Raw genomic sequence first — 19,613 nt, 5'->3', positions numbered from 1 at the left:
CAGCTCCTCCTCCACCCTGTGCCCGGGAAGCTGACCTCTCCAGCAGGATGGCACTGTCAAAGCTCATCTGGGGCTGTCACCCTTGGCACCTGCATCTTTATGAGCCTCTCCTTAGATTGCTCAGTTCTTGAGCCTTTGTTTGCTGTCAGGACCTGACCCACACACTTCTGGGCAAAGACAAGGTAAACAGTATGAACCCACAGACGGGGAGAGGTCATCCCCAGAACTGAAGTTCATTGCCCAGGTGAGAGCTGGTGGAGCAGAGAACAGCTGGCCTTGAGGCCAGGGCCTTCCCGGCTCCATCAGGAAGCCTCTGGAACAGCTTTGCTCAAATAACCCTGCAGGCTGAGCTCCTGGGAGCACTGGTGAAGAAGGGCACTGCTAGAGGGATGGCTTGAGCCCCGTGGCTGGAAGGGACCGGACATTCTGGGTGTGGTTACTGTCCTGAGAGACTCTTGGGAGGAACTATGTTACATTTCATCTGGTTTCTTTTTCTCCTGCAGAAAAAGTAACTTCGAGAGTTAATCCTTGTCTCTTCTCTGCAGTTGGGGAGATGCAGCCCATGGCCACTGGTGGTCCAAGGCTGCCGAGTGAAGGAGCTCTCCGCACGTCTCTGCCCAATGCAGGCTCTTAGGAACCTCCCTGGCCCCATGGGTCTGGGAAATGCTAACGCTAGTCCTAGCCTTGGCCTTGCCATGGGATCGCTCCAAACCCTCGGCTAGTCACATGACGATTTGGGGCCTCATTTTCTTCATCTCTTACGTGGATAAACTGAACTAGAGGATGAGTTGCAGTCTCTTCTAAGGGAAAGAAAGAGATGGAGCAGGAGAGGAAAAGCAGATTGTAGACAAAAGAGGAAAGATGTGGGGAGAGAGAAAGTAAGACAAAGCCCAGCCGCAGGGCCCGTCTGGGTTGAAGGTCACACCGCCCCCGAAGCCTCCTTGGTGGCGTTCTGCCCGCCAGCGCCCGGAAGGGCTGCCTCCACAGAAGCAATTAAAATCTGGTTGATTTTAAGCCATCGGAAAGTAAATATGAAACAGGATTAAATATTAAGAAGCCAAACAAAGTGGCCTTATTAAAAAGGCACAGTAGACGCTCAACGTGCCATCGTAATAATTATTATTACTGCCATAAACCGGAGGAGGCAGAAACGCCTGCCCTTGGTCTCCAGCCACCCTCCGGAGAAGAGAACCAGGTCGCTGTGCTCCCAGCAGGCCATAAACATCCGGCACACCCAAGCAGAAAATCTCTCCACAATCACGGCGCCGTCGAGTCGGGCCACCTCAGTTACGACAAGGGGTTGTGGGGGAGGTGCGGAGGCAGTGCAGCTGCACCAGACGAAGGTCTGCACTTGGGCACATGTCCCCTCTTCCTTTCCCACCTGGCCTCACCTTCATTAGGGATGAAGGGGCCGCGTGGAGCAAGCTCAGGCCCCTGGGACTCTGGGGAAACTGGAGGGGCTGGACACCCCCGAGGGCAGCAGCTCCCTGCCGCCACTGGGGCTGAGGCAGGGGTCTCCCAGACGTGGGTCATGGTGGCCCTTTTGTGCAGGATTCCTCTGGAAATGCAATTGTTTTAGGTGCAAAACTACTTTTAGGTTGGAGATGACATTGTTCTAGATTCCAAGGCCAGGTTCAGCAGCGGGTCACCCGTGTGGTGTGACACGTGAGGGACAGAGAATGGCTGTGTGCCCAACCTGTCTCCGACCCAGCCAAGCAGTGTCTACTGGTTGTCGCTTCATTTTAGGGCCTTGAATTCTCTCAGGACGCATGACAGGAACGCCAATCATTTCTACCTACAGGGTCATAATAACAGCTCAGTGTTCCATCACTCGCCACCTGCCAGGGACGCCCCCACGCACGTGACATATATAACCTGACTCAAGCCTCTCACACAACCCTGTGAGAGATTACATGTCCCCATTTCATAGGTCAGGAAACTGAGGCTTAGAGAATGAAATGGCTCATTCAAAGTGAGCAGAGTGGCTCAAGAGATATGAGATTTGAACCCCAGCAGGTGTCATGCTAAATCCACCCTCATGTAGGTCAAGTGAATTAATAAAGCCCTTTCCTGATCAGGAGAGAGGACAGGGCCTGTGGATGTGCTGGGATCACTGGGAGGGGGAGGAGGAGAGAGAGTGTGGGTGGGGGTCCTGGGAGAAGCCATGCACTTTATAATCCTGCCCAGGGCACAGCTGGGTGGTAGCCTGGACTCTGGAGTCAGGGGGCCCGAGTTTGGATCCTGGCTCTGCCACTGTGGAGCTCTGGGACCTGGGAACTGTCACCTCCCTCTTCTGTGGCTCGGTTTCCCCACCGAGACCTACATTTGTTGCTGGGCTAGAGAGGGCAGACCAGCCCTTCCTTTTACAGTAGAGACCGTTATGGTTCAGAGAGGGTCAGTGACTTGCCCAGGGTCACACAGCTAGTCGGTGGTGGAGGTCCAGTCCCCTTTCCGCCAGCCAGTGCTGCCTCCTTTTCTCACCTGCCCTTTACTCATGTCACGGAGAGGCTGAAAGCCCACCCTTGGTCATCCCAGCCGAGCACAGGGTCATCCAGCCCCCTCCCCGCAGTTCTGGTGTGGGTGTGTCTCGCATGTGCGCCCTGTATGCGCTGCTCACAATGACCTACGGGCTCAGGATCCACTCTCACTTTCTCCTTTTTCTTGGGCTCTGTCTTCTCCTTCCCTGTGTTCTGCTGCCCAAGGTAACTTTGGCCCAGATCAGATTTCCCCCAGGAGGTACTACAGGGGCCCAGCGCGACCCTGAAGAGCGTGGGTGCCCAGTGAGGGGAGCCGTCCTGATGAGAGCAGTGCTTCTTCGTGAGGACGCAGCCTGCCCCCACCCCACCCCACCGTGGGCCAGCAAATTGCTGCCTTAAATTCCAGGCTGCCTCCAGGAATGGCGTTTACAGGGAGTGAGTCACTTCAGCTCCGGATCCAGGGGTGCCCCCTGGGCCCCATGATCCCTGGATGCGTCTATGGGCAGCTGTCAGAACACCTGTCCCCTGCCCCCTTCGGCACCAAGTCCTTTACTGTGATTGGTCTCCCAGCTCTGCCTGCTGGATGCTGGCGGCCATCAGGTTCCTCCCTGCCCTGGTGAGGACACAGGCCCCAGCTCTCCTGCCACTTTAATCGTCCACGTCTTATTCGAGATGCTCTCGGTGGGATGGCAGGACTCTCTAGATCCCTGCTCTGGGCAAAGCCCCGGGGGCCGTGCTCCCCTCCCGCATTGGTCAGACCCTGTCGGGACCACATCCCCGGGGCAGCCGAGGTTGAGTTCTGGGGCAGGGCAGGGCTGAGCCCACGTCCTACGGAGACACGGGGAAGGGTTGGATGAGATGAGGTGGTGAGGGGACCTGGTCTCCATCTCCAAACCCAGGAAGTCTTTTCTGCCTGCCCAGCAGGTTGGCTCTACAGGGAACAGGCCCCAAAGGGGGACAGAGGGCGAGGAGTCTGCCCTCACGCTGGAAATGTCCCCACGGAGGCCTGACTGTCTTCCAAGACCCGCAGGGGCCCACTTGCTCCGTCCACTCACTGCCCCCCCAGAGCCGAACCCGCTCGAGGCCCTTCCTCCTCCTGTGCTGACCCGGGAAGGCCCACGGGGGGCGGGGGCCGCGGGGGGAGGGAGGGCGGTGACAGAGCAGGCTGAGAGGAGATGCCGCCCCAGACCCCACGGGCAAGGACAGCAGCCGGGCTCACACAGGACCACGCCTCTGCTCTCTCCACTGCGCACCCTGGCCCCTGCGTCAGCCCTCTCAGGCCGGAACCCCATCGAAGGCATTGTCTCCCCCTCCTCATCTCAGAACGCGTCTAATTCCTCAGGAGACCTGGACTTGCTGGAGAGGTTGTTCTGTAGAAGAGAGACAGTTTGAAACCCAGGGACCAGGGACCACTGCCTTCCACAACCACAGGCCCGGAGGTGCTGGCAGGACGCGGGATGCCCACGTTGGAGACGACTTCAAAGGGGGGCCAACCTCAGGGTGGCCTGCGCCTTGCTGCCCCAACACCGCTCCCCTCGGGGTCCTGGATCCTACGAGGTTCACGCTGCGGGCTCCGTGGCGCAGGAAACCCAGGAGGGAGGAAAGGACGCAGAGGTTCTGGTTTTCGGATGGAGTCATGGGCACGGGGCTGGGGTGGTGATGGGGGAGACGCACAGAACAGACTTTTCAGGCGAGAAGGGGCGCGTGTGGTCAGCGAGGTGAGTGAGGTGGGTGGGGGCGGGGGCGGGAGACTTGGGCAGATTCCAGCGGCTCTATTACTTCTGCTGCTTGCACTGCAGGAGAAATCCTTTCCTGATGGCTTGCAAAAAAAAGGTGTGAGGACAGGGCATTTGCCTGATCTGGCAAAGCAGAAAAGAGATGTGGCCTATGTTTTACTCCAACAATACTGAGGCCCTGGCAGATGGGAGGCCCCCAACGGAGGTCAGCAAGGTGAGGACAGGTGGGCTGCACGGCCGGGTGCGGGAAGAGAGAGGAGACAGAGGAGTTTCATGCACACAGGGCGGGGGTGGGGGGCGGGGGTGGGGTGTGAGCCGGGAGCGCCTCTGGGACGCCTTCCAGGGCTGAGAGTCTACCACTGGACTCGTTCAAGGCAAAGACGACGTTGTCGGGATACTGGTTCTGGGGAAGCGCGAGGAGGCCTGGCATGAAGAGGCCAGCTGCTGGGGGCTGGGAGAGGCTGTGCGAAGTCCTCACGTGGAGGACACTTTCCCCTCTGGCCACCTGCTGCCTGGCCCAGAAGGGGAGAGCCAGTGTTTGCAAAATGAAGATGCTCTCTCCCTGGCCCAGCCCCCATCACTCTGGAGCACGGGACTCAAAGAAAGGCAGGGCCAGTGGGGCTCAAGGATCTATAGAAAGCCAGGATTCTGTCAGCACCACATTCGCATATTAGGGAACTGACGCCCAGGGAGGGAATGGTTTGTTCGAGGTCATAGAACTGTGAGTAGGAGAGCTGAGCCCAGGAACCAGGTCTCCAGACCTCCTTGCCAGGATCCCCATTCCCCCGAACCCCTTCCTGTCACCAGGTATTTCGAGGAGGCGGGGCTGGCTGACAAAAGAGAAAGAGGGTGGCCTTCATAGCCAGACAGGTCTGGGTGTGCATCCAGGCTAAGCCTCCTACTGGCTGTCTGCTCTTGGGAAAATTATCTGAACCTCATCTTTCTCATCTAAAAAAATAGAGACCATAATACTGATCTTGGAGGGTCTAGTGAGGATTAAGTGTAATCCGAGCTAGAGGAGGTGCTTCATCAGTAATAATTCTCTGCGTGAGGAACACCCGAACACTGGATGGATTTACTGGGGATGAAAAAGCAAAATGCAGGCCCAAGAGAAGGACCTCAGGACCACTTGCTTTGCATCTAAAGGTCACGTGCAGTCTGAGCACTGATTGGTGATGATGTATGTGTTCTCGGCTGTTCCTCAAGGAGGGCTGCAGTGACCACGTTCCCTTTGGGGGATCACCTCCAAAGTTGTCGGTCCTTCATGAATATTCACGAGTCCCTACTGTGTGCTAACAGTCACCTACCCTGACACGGTCCTTGCCCTGGAAATGCTTAACAGCTTGTGAGAAGATGATTTATAAAAACCTTGAACTGTGATTACTCATGAAAAAAAAAAGATTTACGCACGACCGGAAAATTGAGAGCTGCACTAACCACCCTTTGTGCCCCTTTAATTCTCCTTTTTAACCCTAAACTGAAGCCAGGACCTGCCAGAGACTGTACTCTGGTCTCTCCACCTGCTCTCTGCCGTGCCAGAAAGGCTGTGACCACACCTTGCCACCGTGGTGGTCCACCGAGCGTCACTCTGGATGCTTCTGTTGGATCCAGATGAAATCTCATGGGCCGTGGACCCTTTTGGGGATGGCACTGCTACAGAGGTCTGTAGCTCATCTGGAAAGAATTTTTGCTTCTATGAACCGGTGACACTGGCAGCAGAGTGATATGGGCCTCAGTTCCAGTTTGGTTTTAAATAGATTTGGGGCTAAACATATTTTTTAATATGCAACAATTGGGTTAGTCTAATGACAAATGTCATCCCCTATGACTGCCAGAGAAGCACGCCACTTCCATTAGGAGTAATGCTTCCTGGCCAGATTAAGGCATGGAAAACAATTTTTGGTCATCAACAGTTCCCTTCAGTTTCACTGATCTGATTAAACTTAGCAACGGAAAGAGGAATTGACAAATTAGATGCTGTTCTCTATTTATTACCAAAATGGCTGCTTTCCACTCCATCCAGGAGACACAGCTGAGATCTCATTAAGTCTCAGCTTGTGATAACACTTAGTCTATAAATGTCCATCTCTGCCAGTGAATGAACCGAGGGTTAAGCTGAAGACCACATAATGGGTGAAATCCAACCCCTGCCCCTTAGAAGGGAGTCAACCTTTTCAAGCCTTCAATGTATTCAGCTTTCCGGTCCTAAAGGAGCCGCTAGGAACTTATTCTGGGTCTTTTCTTAACCCTTTCCTGGCTGCTGTGTGTAGCTGCCTAGCTTGCCTGGCTGAGAGAGAAATGAAATAAGGACATTCCTGGCACTTCTCTGGATGTATTTGAAGAAGAAAGGAGAGAAGAGGTGAGTATGTGAAGAAAAACATCGAGGAATAGTCTGTTCTCTCCCAGAAGTCAGAAAGAAGTGTTGACAGACATGAAACAGAAGATGAAAAATTAATTTGTGTGTCTGATTCATTATGTAGCCTCTGCGGGACCAGGTCTGGTCCTGTCTGGTTTTCAGCCTGACATAGTGACAAGGCAGGTCCGGGTCATCTGTTCGCAATGGCAGAATTTCAAAGACTTCCAGGCCAGGACCTCACTTTTCTCCCTTAATTTCCATCCCTTTTCCAACCAATATTACCTGACGGCCTATCTGCCAGGCTCCGTGACAGTGAAAGGGATGCAAAGCTTCCCTCCCTCTCCAGGCACATAACCCAGCAGGGGTAGGATGAATAAACAGGTACAATAGGTCATGTACATCAGTACCATCACGCAGGCAGGGAACAGGAGTTGTGGGAGCAGAAAGGAGGGGCGTGAGGACAAAAGGAGGGGGAGGGTAGAAGGGGAGAGGTGTCCGAGGAGGGCTGGGAGCAGGGTGGATCCTAAGGCAGATGGCGGAGCTGGGCTCTCCAGGCAGGAGGGCAGAGTGGACTAGGTGCTGGGAGGGTTTCCGGAAGGACCAGCTCGTTTTCAGGGTTCAGGGGATCCTGCAGGAGACCCAGAGCAAATTCCAGGAGTCTGGGGACTGCAGGATTCTAGAATCCACTGGATCCCTCTGGGGTCTGATGGACTGGAAGGCTCCAGGTCTGTCTAGACTTCCAGGGCTAAAGCTAATGTGTGTCAACGTCCAACTATAGGAACAAAACCCAGAGCTGGAAAGGGTCTTTGCAGCTGTCTGATCTGGCCGCTCCTTTATAAACAGGGAAACTGAGAGAGGCAAACTGCCCATCGGCTACTGGGCAGGGCCTGGAAGTCAGGTGGCCTGTCATTCTCAGGCTCCTACCCCCACACCAAGATTGCGCAAACCTGAAACCCTGGCCTCCAGTGAGGAGAGAAGGATGAGAGCCACTCACCTCCTACTGCTGTGCTCACAACTCTTCTAATCAAGGAGGTGACTTAACGAATTAATAGAATCCATTCATTAAGGGATTATGGAAGTTACAACTAATGGAAATGATTTTATACCATCTAAGAGGCTCAAGAAGAAGCTCTACAAGTCTTACTGAAGCTTGGGGCCTTCTTGGTGAAAACCTAGGATGCTCTGCCTGATGGTCAGTGACTGACCAGCTCCGCTTCCCAGTCACTGCAGAGCAGCAGAAGGAGCCGTGGGCAAGCGGGCCGGGACTCCCCAGGACACCGCCCCCGCCCCCCCCCACGCTGGCTGTACTTTTCACACCGAGAAGATGCTCACCCCCCAGGTGGTAGCATCGATCTTTCTCTCTGCCTCTGCTGCACACAGCAAACATCACGCCACGTTTCTCTTCATACTTGGACCCACTGACCATAGCAAGTATTAATAAACACAATGAGGGGCTTCCCTGGTAACACAGCGGTTGAGAGTCCGCCTGCCAATGCAGGGACACAGGTTCAAGCTCTGGTCCGGGAAGATCCCACGTGCTGTGGAGCAACTAAGCCCGTATGCTGCAACTACTGAGCGTGTGCTCTAGAGCCCATGAGCCACAACTACTGAGCCCATGTGCCACAACTACTGAAGCCTCCGTGCCTGGAGCCCTGCAACAAGAGAAGCCACCACAATGAGAAGCCTGTGTCACTGCAATGAAGAGTAGCCTCCCGGCTCTCCACAACTAGAGAAAGCCTGCACGCAGCAACAAAGACCCAACTCAGCAATAAATAAAAATAAATAAATAAAATGTAAAAAAAAAAAAAAAACCCACAATGAGACTCTATTCTGAATGTTCCTGTCAAGAAAGGGGTCCTCAGTTTCCTCCTGCACATGTATACGGTGTGAGTGCATGTGCCTGGTGTGGATGCACGTGTGTGTATGTGCCTGGTGTATGTGTGTGTGTGTACATGATGTTATTTTCAGAGAATTTGGTTAGCATAGTGACTGGCCTGATACTGGATACCATTATCCTATCTCATGAGTCACTGAAATAAGATATAAGGGTTGGACCAGCTGATTTGAAGCTTGGAATTGGGAAGGTAAACAAAGGCTTTTACCCCTTACAGGCCTGTCAAGCATCTAATTAGGGCTTTTCACCTCATCAGCAAGTTGTTGAGAACGGATCTATTATCTCAGCCCCCCGAGCAGAGGCACAGACACGTTCCAGGGCAGCTATAATCATTCTTTCCCGGCTTTTGGCCTGTGTTTTGTTTTCTCTTGACCTCTAATCTTGGAGGGCTTGTGTGCCTGCACTGGGCACATTCTGAAGCCCTCTGAACAGGACTTAGAGTCTGTTCGTCAAAACCAGCATTGTGCTTGGCAAGTCATTTTTAGAACATGAATTTTGGGACCATCAAAGTCTCCTCTGTCCAGACATTTAAAAATATCTTAATGTCCTTCCTTTTTTGTTAAAAAAAAACCCAAAAAAACCCTAACACTGACGAACCTTATCAAAATTGAAATGTATGTTTTTGGAGGGGATAAACCTTTCTTCAAAGCTCTGTCTAGTGAGGTTCCCCTGCAGACCTCTTTGTTGGGGGTAAGTTTGGTCAGTCTGATGAACTCATATGAATTAAGTCTAAATTGCAAAAAATGTATATTTTTATGAATCTGAGTAAATGGCTTTCTTTTTTGTCCTAAGCTGCTACCTAGATATGTCTTTGGGAACAGTACATTCTACTGTCCCCCTGCCTTCCTTGATGACCTTCGCAGGGCACACTGTCCACTTGTGGACCACATTCTGAGAACAGGGTCTTAAGTGCAAACACAGTTTTCTTCTCATCCTCTTCTTTGAGGAGGGGTGTGCTGACCGTCACCCCGGTGTGGATCCAGACCCAGGGCAAGAGGAGGGAAGTTTAAGGACTTTTCAGTGAAGTCCAAGTACAGGTGTGAAGTCAGGTGTTTGGACATGAGCAAACCTGCTTGTTCTGTTCTGGGAGGGCCTGCCAGGTTCTGGCTGGGTTACCTCTGAGCACGGTCCGTGATTAGTCCTGAGACAGTGTTGGAACCTGTGTGCAGTTTTAGAGGAAGTGGATCTGTAAGCACCGTGAGCAGGAAGGAAACTCACACTTTTCTGTCTTCAGAAGAGAAGCCAGTCTTATAGGAGGCAGACCCTTGACAACCAGCATCACCCCACCCCACTCACAGGGGGCTGAGTGGTTCCCCACAGAGCCTGGGAGACAGACTCAGTGGCCCCACGACGGTCGGATTCTGTGATTTCTGATTATGATGGAGCCACGAATTTGGCTAAATAAGGAATCCAGGGCCTCGCACAGGGATACAGAAAGATCACTGCAATGGACCGGACGTGTGTGTCCACCCAAATTCATATGTTGAAACCCTAATCCCAGTGTGATGGTATTTGGAGGCGGGGCCTTTGGGAGGGGATTAGATCATGAGGACGGAGCCCTCCTGAGTGGGATTCGTGCGGATACAAGAGGCCAGAGCGCCAGCTAGGGTCCACGGTGGGAGGACTCAGCAGGAAGCAGGCAGCCTGTGAGCCGGGCCGAGGGCCTCCCAAGAATGCGGCCGGGCTGGGCCCCGATTGTGGACGTCCAGCCTGCAGAGCTGTGGGAGGCGAAGTCTGCTGTTCAAGCCCCCGTCTGTGGAGATGTGTTACAGGAAAGGCAGGAGCAACACTTGACGTGGCGTGGCCCCCCGCCCCCCGCCTCTTCTCCCCACCTCCGCCTCGCCTGTCACTTGCCTCCTGTTGGTGAGAGTCCATCCAACTCCCGGGGGACCCCTCTCCATGGGACAGATCCCCGAGGGCAGCGCTCTGCTGCTCCCGATCCCGGCCTCAGCCCTGCCCATGGGGCCCCAGCCCTAATCATGAGGCCCAAACACAAAGCGACCAGCAGTCCAGCGTTACAGCAGGTACAACTGCGATTTAAGAGGATGGGGTCTTCGCGGGTCCGTGGGAGCCCAGAGCTCTCCCGGCAGCACTGCAGCTGCCGCAGAGGCCCGGGCACGTCCACCTGATGAAGTGACCTGGAAGGACGGAGCCATCGCAGCTCTGTGTTTGGGCTGTCACTCCGCTCTTAAGGGCAGGGATCAGAGGAGGGGAACCACTGGGATTCTACACGGGGCACCTTCCAGGGTAAAGTCACGGATAGGAGGCAGCGCGAGGCAAAGGGCTCCCACGGCCAAGCAGACAGGACAAACCCGCCCCAGGGGTCCCTCGGGGACGGGCTCTGCTGCATCCCAAGGTCAGGAACAACCCAAGCTGCGCATCTCCAAGACACCGGGGCCTGCCGGCCCTGGACCCTTTCCTGAGGATGCTGCCATTAGCAGAGGGTCCTCTTTCCCACCCCTCCCGCCGAGACTCCCACTTCAGGCCGTGACAGGTTCTGGAACCCCTGGGTCCCCCTGTTTCCAGCACTCCCCACCACCAACCAACGATCCACAAAAGGAGCCTGGAGACCTTTCCACAGTGAACGTGTCCCTCTGCTCAGATCGCGACTGTGGCTCCTCCAAACCCACAGGATAAAGTCCACACCTGAGACAGTCTGGGACCAGGTCTCAGCCCCCACTTCTGGCGTGACCTTTGGTTTCTCCCCCCCGCACCCGCACTGAAGTCCTCCCCCCAACTGGTTCTACACTTTACACTTACAGCTCCCTTCTCACCCCCTTGGCCTTGAGAGCTGCTACCAATCTGTGGGCAGCAGAGACACGGCCACGTGTCCATCCCCTCGCCGGCTGCTTTGCCCCTGGGCACTTAGGCTGTGTCCCCCCCGCCCCCACCCCCAGAAGCTACACGGGGCTGGAAAATGTTCTGGCCCGTGGCAGGCGATGCTCACTCTCCCGGGCCTGGCCTCTGCATCCTCCCGCAGGCCCTCCACGCGCCTTCTCCTTCCCTCCTCTGCTTCCCAGACGCAGGGGATCCAGGGAGGCCTCTGAGGCTGGGGTGGGGGAGGCGAACTCCCCTCCTGCCAACCCGAATCCACGTGGAACCAGAAGCAAGGAGCAGGCTTCGCCTTATCAAGCGGCTGAGACATTACAGCACTAAGCCCACCTGACGGGCACGGCCACCCCCCAGCCCTGGCCGACCCCTCTCGTGCCCTGCTCTCCACCCCTCGGGGCCCTTCCGTGGGCAACCTGCCGCTCTCGGAGGCCCTCAAATCTCTATGCATCAATAACACGCAATCCCAGACTTTTCAGGGCGGCGGCGGCCACGCGGCTCTGCTGGTGAACAGTGATTTCGGAGGGGCTCCCGGGAACAGGACTGAATACGCTGGATAAATACTTAATCTGCTTATCTGTGTGGTTCCACCGTCTGTCTGTCTTTTCCACGCTCGTCTGCACAAATGTCTGTCCTCGAGGGCTGGGCTGCATTGAAATGGTCTTAATGACATGAGAGAGATTCCCATGTGCACAGATATTTAATCCATGCATTTTTCTTTTTTAATCTTGAGGGGGAGAAAGAAAGAAGAGAAGAAATTCCTGTTCCACAAGGGCAGGGATTTTGAGGATTTTGTGCTCGCTTTATCCCCAGAGCCTGAGAGAGTGCCTGGCACAGAGCAGGTCTTTAACTGGTAGATGGACGGATGGGTGGGTAGAAGGATGAACTGAGTATATTTTAATGTATATCTTATATGATTTACTAGCCACCTTGTTGACTCTAATTACTTAGGAAAACACCTCAAACAATGCCCCTTCTCTCTCTTGCCTTCCCAAGCCCTGTCCTCTACAGACACCTCGGGGGTGTCTGTAGCTCTTCCTTGAAAAATGAACAGCTGGGCTCCCCGAGGGTGTGCTCAGCTGCCACGTGAGGATGTGCCACTGAGCTGTTTCTGCACTGGAGCCACCTCTGTCTCCCCAGCGCCCGACACCTGGCGTCTCCGAAGTGCCAACGGGGCTGGGCTCCTGCCCGGGGCACATGCAGAAGTTGCCAGAGCCACTGGTGAAGAGTGTTAACACCCTTTTCCCCCTTTTCTTAAAAGACTACTTAGTTTTTGAGCTGAAGAGAACCTGCAAATGCACTAGATTGTAACCTTTCAGCAATTTCAAAGGCCAAGATACTACTTTGATTGAAACAGGTGTGATTTACAGTAGCACTTCTCCCCTTGTACTTGTTTCAAAGGGCAAACTATGAAGCTCTGAAGATCAGAATATACTTTCTGAGCCGTGGACCTGCCTTTTCTGAGAATCTATTCGGTGGCCAGTTCCTTAACAATCCTGTCATGTCCACTCTGCTCTCAACTGCTCTGCAGCCCCAGCTCCTGAACACACCTCCTGGCTCCATCCTCCAGCGTCTCTCATTCAGTTCCTCACGTGTTGCTCTTTTACCCTCTGTCTTGCTTTTTCAGATGCTCAGTCCCTGGCCCCCTCCCCCTAGAACTGCCCACAACAGGAGGCTCTGTTCTGTCCTCCGAGGACAAGGCTGAGGACGAGAAGCAGACCCCAGGCTCCTCCAGCCACGAGGAAACAGTGCAGGGCAGGGACAGGTTTCATCCATATCCAGGCTGGTTTCATCCATATTTGGGCTCCTGAGAACCTTAGCAGAGACTCTGTCCATTAGGGCAGGCAGTTCATCGTGCTCTTCCCAATGTTCGGCCAGAAAGGGGGGTAGATGGGCCTCGTCCATCCACTTGACCTGCTCCAAAGAATTCTCCATCCGGGCAGGACAGGGAAGCAGCACACTTGCCCTTGGATAAAAGCAGGATGACTGTGTCTTGGTGGACGGCCAGTGAGTACTGAGTGGGCAGTGGACACGCACATTTCTACCAACATGTAAGAAACACGCTCCCACCATCCGTCGTGAGCTGGGCACCACCCTGACCAGGGTGCAGACCAGAGCCCAGAGCTTTGGGGCAGGGGTCTCCCCGGCTCCCAGGCCGCTCACTATTCACACACCGCTCAGCGCCACGGACCATCCCCATCCACGGTCCATCGGCAGCGTGGCAGGTGCTGCTGGGCGTCTTTCCAGGAAGACCCTCAGCGGCATCACCGCTCCCTGTTCTAATCCATTGGAGGCCTCGTCGTCCAACTTGCAAAACCCCTTAGCAGAGAGTGAAGGCCTCCTTGTTACCAGCCCCCGGCTGTGGGTGTGTGTTAATTTTGTGTTCGTTCCTTAAGCAGAGTTATCAGAAATGGGGTTGTTTAAGGTTGTGTTCAATCCACCTCTGAAAGGAGGAAGGTGGCCTGCTCTCTGCTCACATTCAAGTCCTCTTCCTTCCCTCTCCACCCGCTCCTTCTCCTAGATTCCCACTTAGAGCTCAGATACCAACGAGCCGGAACACACAGAACCCGGCCGGGGAAGCGTGAACACACCCGGCATAATCAACACCCATGCATAAGGCCGCCGTATCCACACGGATGTGCCAGGATACACGTGCGCACACGTGTCCTGTGCCCTCCTGGCCTCCGTCAGGACGCAGTGATGGACATCCTGCTTCCCCGACAGCCCCCAGAGCCTCAGCAGGTCTCTCTTCTCCCTCTGGGCCTGGGAGACTTCCTAGCTTCCCACCCTTACCTTCCTGACCCCACGCAGCAAGCGTCTCGGCTATACAACCTGATTGGTTCCTTGGCCAGAAACGTTCCGATTCAAACGGGATTCAACGAGATTCAAACGAGATTCAACAAGATTCAAACGAGAGCAACGCAAGGGAAGAACGCCCGTAGGAGGAGGGGAGAGTGGTCGGGGTCACAGAGGCAGAGTTCAGAGGAGACACAAGGCAGTTAGAGTCACATTCACCCACATCCCAGGCACCGGGGGCTGGTGAGAGCACAGAGCCCCCCCCAGGGCTGCCAGATCTGAGCAGGAGCCCGAGAGCCTGCATTTCTAGCAAGTTCCCAGGTGATACAGGTGCTGCTGGTCCAGGGCCCACATTTCAGCACCACCGGGCGTATCTGACGAGCCTGAATTTCTATGATTCATCATCTTTCTGACACTTTCGAGTCAATATCATCCATCACTCGCATTACGTCCCCGCAACAATCTGCCCCGTGAAACCCCAGGGGAGGGATTGGGCTCAGTTTCTAAAACCTAATGCTCTTCTGCTGAATTCCTCCAGGTTTCCCCAACCCTCCCATTTAGTACCTCCCCAGATCTTTGAATCTAACCTCCTCGAGAGAAACCTTTGGCTCTTTTCCCTGAGAAATCACAGTGGTGCTTGGCGGGGTGGGGGTGGGGGTGGGGGTGAGAGTCTGCTTCCCAGGTGGTGGTGGAGATGGTCCCTTCTGAGTAAGCCTGGAGCAGGACCCCACCCCCCCGCCCAGGGAACCAAAGCCAGGAGGAGGATGTCGGATTTAAAACAAAGAGCCCAACTTAGCAGAGCTTCCACTGTCTCAGGATCAGAACCTCGAGAAGGACTAGGAGGCTTTGCTCCACACATGGGACTGATTTCTCAGAGCAGCGAATGACGGCCACCCACGAGACAGGTGTGGCTGGGGGGGCCGCACCGTCAGGACAGGGGCAGGAAAGCCCCTGCGCCTCGCAGCGCCCCCTCCCTCGCCCAGACCCCAGCCCCAGACAGGGAGGCCGCTCACTGTTTCTGGGCTTCTCCTCGTCCAAGCCCTCATCCTCGTTCTCGGGGTCAATGTCCTCCGCTTGTGTGATCCAGTCCAGGTAGCCCTTCAGGTCCTCCTCCAGCTGCTGCTTCTCCCGCAGCTTCTGGAAGTCGCCCCGGGCTTTGGCCTTCTCCCTCTCTTTGGAAAACTCTCTGGCGAGAGGGTGGAGGGAGAAGAGGAACAAAGAGTTAGTTGCTTCGCATGGGAAGCCACCCACCGGCCCCCGCCCTGCACAGACTGCTCTTCCCCGTCCCAGGTCTGATGTGCCCTCACGAAAGAGGAAGGAGTTGCTGGAGGGGTCTGCCTGACTCAGGACATGAGTACGGGGTGGACCAAATCCACTTCTATTCTTCCTGGGCCATGATCACAGGCTCTGCCTCTCACGACAAATGTTCTCCAATGACCTGGAAAGGCCTTCCAAACAGTAACCAGGTGGGACCCCCACCACAGCCCCAGGAGACGAGGAGTTGGGGTTGAGCTGAAGCCCACTCCCCGCACCGGCTCTGCCACCCTAAGTCCTCAGTGGCTTGAAATTGGCCACAGTGGGGATATTTACACCACGGAAATGGTCAAATGTTACAAACCGGGGCTTTTGCCCCCAAAGAGCCAGTTGTTAATGTTTACCACTGATGTCAGACCCGGGACACCTCACCTCCTCACCCCCATTTTCATTTCTAGGGTTCATTCTGCCCCGTTCAGCAAGCCTGGAGGGGTTTCTAATACAGAGAAAGTCCTTTCCTGCATGGAGGGAGACAAAAGAGGATTCCAAACACAAGAAAATGTCCTGCAGGCTGCCCTTTGGGTTAAAAAAGAAATCTAATCAGAATGGAAAAATACATAAAATCAAGATGATATAAAAGTTAAATGAGGCATTCAGTCTAAAGTAATAATGGGTGGAAACTAAAATTGGGTTGGGATTTGCTGGAAGAAGGGCCTGTTGAAAATGACGGAGAGTGGCTGTTTCTTCTCCTATTTTCTATGATTCTACGCTTATTTCCTCTCTGACTTTGAATTCACTTTCTGAGCCTGAGCCAGGAGGGGGCTTGGAGGCCAGGAAGGGAGTCAGGGAGGCTGGTTCTCACTCCTGAAGCAAGTCTGTGCTTTTTCTTCTGAAATAAATAGGAGCAGCCTGCCTCTGACAACCAGTCTCTGGCCCCTGTGGTGTGTGTGTGTGTGCGCATATATATGCGTATATTGGGGTTGGAGGGGACACACAGGGTCTCTTGGTTTCTTCCTAGAGACATGACCTCCGCCGTTGAGGCCTCGTTCAGGGGAAGAGGCTGCGGAGTCCATCTGGAAGGGGTTCCCTGCACGGGACAGACACTCCACAGGAGGGCTGCATGGTAGGAAGGACATGGAGACAAGCCATGGGACAGGAAGGCTCAGCCGAAGAGCCCCCACGCCCACCGTCCAGGGTCTGCAATCACGGCGGTGCTGAGGGAGCACAGACCTCAGCTGCCCCCTTTATGGGGAGGGGTGGGGCCGGGAGTGGTCTGGGGGAACCTTCTCACTGGGAGACGTGGGCTCTCGAGCTATACGTTCTCTTCAACTGCTCCTTTGACCACACTCTGGTCGGGATGGAATCTTCACTTTGATTGAATCCAGTTCTAATCGGATTGAACTTGCTCTTTCTCGGGCTTCCTGCCAGCTGGCGGCACTCTCCCTTCCTTCCCAAGGAAGAGGGGCCGGACTGACAGCTGACGATGGGGAAGGATGGAGGCCTTGCCTCCTTCTGCAGTCGGGGAGGGGCCTGGAGAGAGGCCCCCAGCCCTCTGCCTCTGCCACATGGAGAGTCACGTCACAGAGCGGGGCCCCCACCGCAACCCCCCCCAGACTGCAGCTCCAGGACCCCCTCACTGCCGACTGCCCTTCTGCCCCACACATGTGCGAGCTCCATGCCTTTCGCAGTGGGTTAGGGTGGTAGGGTGACTGAGTAGCTAAGGGTCCATCCTTCTCCTGGAGCTGGGATCAGGCCGGAGCCGGGAAAGCTGACCCAGCCGTGCGTCACAGCATCTGCTCCACGGAATGAAAGCTCACCATCTACACCCCACAGCATCTGGCAACCAGAACAGACATCCCAGGAGAAGAGGAAATGAGGTTTCCTGGGGTGTGGGGGGCTTGGGGAAGCAGCAGAGCCAGGCCCCTACGGAGTACAGGACACAGCTGGGCTCAGGCTGGAAGGAGGTCAGGGGTTCCCTCTCCAGGCCCCACGCAGCAGGGACCTGCGGGGCGGCAGCACCCGGGCACTCTCATCTCCTCGCTGGGACGTCCCACGCTGCCTGGCCCAGGGGCCAGAGCGGCTGCCCGGTCAGTCACGGGGGGCCCGTCCAAAGGCAGGAGCATGTCCTGTGCCCGCAACGGCCAGTACCACAAAGGCAGTGGAGAGTCCGGGCTGGGTGCGCAGTTTGCACAGCTTGCAGAGGGCAGTGTGCGTGGAAGGTCTGTCAGTGCACCAGCCAGGGCGCTGTGATGACTGGTGCAGCCAGTCCGCATTACCCACGGACTCCACGTCCGCAGATCCACCTCCCGCTAAGCCTTAGTAGTTACACCAACCACACCGTGAGCCTCTACAGCCACTGCAGGCGCACAGAAAGGCAGGATCTGGGGTCCTGGTCCTGGCTGAGGTCAGACAAGGGGCTGCCCGCCTCCTCGGTGCAGCTCATAGTATAAACAAGAGCCTTTTTACAGCCCATTTGGTGTCACGTCTTCCACATGTTGTGCTCTTTGTTGGTGATTTTTCTGATCAGAACGGCTCCGAACACGGAGCTGCCTTTCAGTCTGTGACCCTAAGTGCACAGGGCTTGCAAAGGGCCTCACGGGGCAAGTCCGTGTGTCTGACAAGCCCCATCCAGACCTGAGTTATAGGCTGTGGGCTGAGAGCTCGGTGCGGACGAATCAATCCTGTGCCTTGAACGAGGTGACTTCACACAGACGCACAACAGCTTATGTACTGATGGCAGTGTGGTGCCCAGAGGCTGGCCGGAACCTAAGCCCACATTTCTCCCAAGAGCAGAGGCCGGTGCTCGCGAATGCAGTGCTGGCGGGGGCTTCGTGGAACAACCTTCTGGGAATCATGAGCGTCTTCCCTGCTCCAGCCACGAGGCAGCAGGTACCGGCACTTCTGCTTCCTCTGGACCCAGATGGAGTGTCTTAACTGTGGCCCGTGGTCAGGGAGGCGTTCAGGTTGTAAGGTGCCTGTCCCCAGCCCTCTGGCCCATCTCCCCCGGGGAAGCAAGAGCTGGGCGCCCACCTTCTAAGAGATCCTAGGCCCCTTGTCACCTGAAGACACACGTCTTCTCTGTTTGCAACCACTTAAAACCCAAAAGGAATCAGAATCCAGGATCCGCAGACTTTTGCCAGATGGCAGCTTCCAATGCAAATTCCAGAACCTTGCGGTCGCTGATGCTGAAATACTAATGGGCTGGAGCCTGAGGTTTCTGGAGGGGAAGGTCACACAATCTGGTTCTTAACCGACTAATACCGGTCCTGTGACTTGTGAGGATCAAGAGATAATGAGTGTGGAAGCCGTTCTGAACAAATCCACGAGATGCACATTTTCACGGACATATCTGGCCTCGGCAGGAACAGGTTTCCAGACAAAGGAAGGCCATCCCTCTGATGACCAAACTCAGTGACTTCCACCCTTAAAATGGAGGCTTTACAGGCTGTCGCTCTCCCTGCCTTCCTGGGCAGAAGACCCCAAGCACAACTGGGCCCTTCCTCGGTGACTGCAGGGCAGAATTTACGAGGATGAGTTACTGTGCTGGACACTGAAACTATGAAAATATCCTTAATTGATGTGGGGGTGTCGGCCCCCAGTTGCAAATGCTCCAAGACTGAAGTGCTGCTGGGGGTGGGGGGCTCTGTTCTCCCTCAAGGGCTATTACGTTTGTGGGGCTGCCGGCCCCCAGCTCACGACTTGCCTGTAGCCCTCAGGGCCAGGGCTCTGCAGCTTCCTCTGGGGCCCCTGCCCCTCGGGCTGGTCCCCTCTGTCTGCCTGCAGGTGGCTCCCCTCCCGCATCTTGGCTGTCATCTGAGGACAGGGGATTAACCAGGCCGACGGGCTGGGGGACGGTGGAGCGTGGGGGACTGTGACAGAGGCCGTGGGTCCACATCGCGTTTGGTTTAATTCCCGGATCCTCCAGGCCCCACCAGTGAGAACTGGGGAAGTTTCCATGTGTAAACCTCACTTTTCTCCTCTGTGGAGTGGACACGTGCTTGGCACCGGCTCTCGGGGGCGTCGTGGGCAGCAAACGAGTGGATCCCCCGAGGGCACCGAGCCCGGAGCCTGTGGACGCCGTCCGGAGACGGGCCTTCCGTGAGCGCTGAGATGTTTCCGAATGCTTCTGGAATGCTGGCTGCCGGGCGAGTGGGCGTTTGGCTGTGTTCTGGGGTAACTACCACACTGCTGGCCTGACCTGTCAAGACAGGGTCACCACCACGTGTGCTCAGCCAACAGCAGCTGGGTTCCAGGCCTTCTCACTGTGCGTC

The 19,613-nt window shown here is 55.4% G+C and overlaps 1 protein-coding gene across 2 annotated transcripts in view; it reads right to left on the bottom strand.

Moving 5' to 3' along the window:
• CACNA1C (calcium voltage-gated channel subunit alpha1 C) overlaps window positions 1–19,613 on the bottom strand; it is a 475,916-nt gene that overhangs the window by 121,991 nt on the left and 334,312 nt on the right. For both annotated transcript variants that reach the window (XM_057703176.1, XM_057703175.1), the window contains exon 9: window positions 15,102–15,274. In XM_057703176.1, the coding sequence (XP_057559159.1) occupies window positions 15,102–15,274 (173 nt within the window). The remainder of the gene's footprint in view (window positions 1–15,101; window positions 15,275–19,613) is intronic.

This window comes from Hippopotamus amphibius, chromosome 12, assembly GCF_030028045.1.
Source record: "Hippopotamus amphibius kiboko isolate mHipAmp2 chromosome 12, mHipAmp2.hap2, whole genome shotgun sequence".
Lineage (NCBI taxonomy): Eukaryota > Metazoa > Chordata > Mammalia > Artiodactyla > Hippopotamidae > Hippopotamus > Hippopotamus amphibius.
This window is presented reverse-complemented; position numbering and strand designations above follow the sequence as displayed.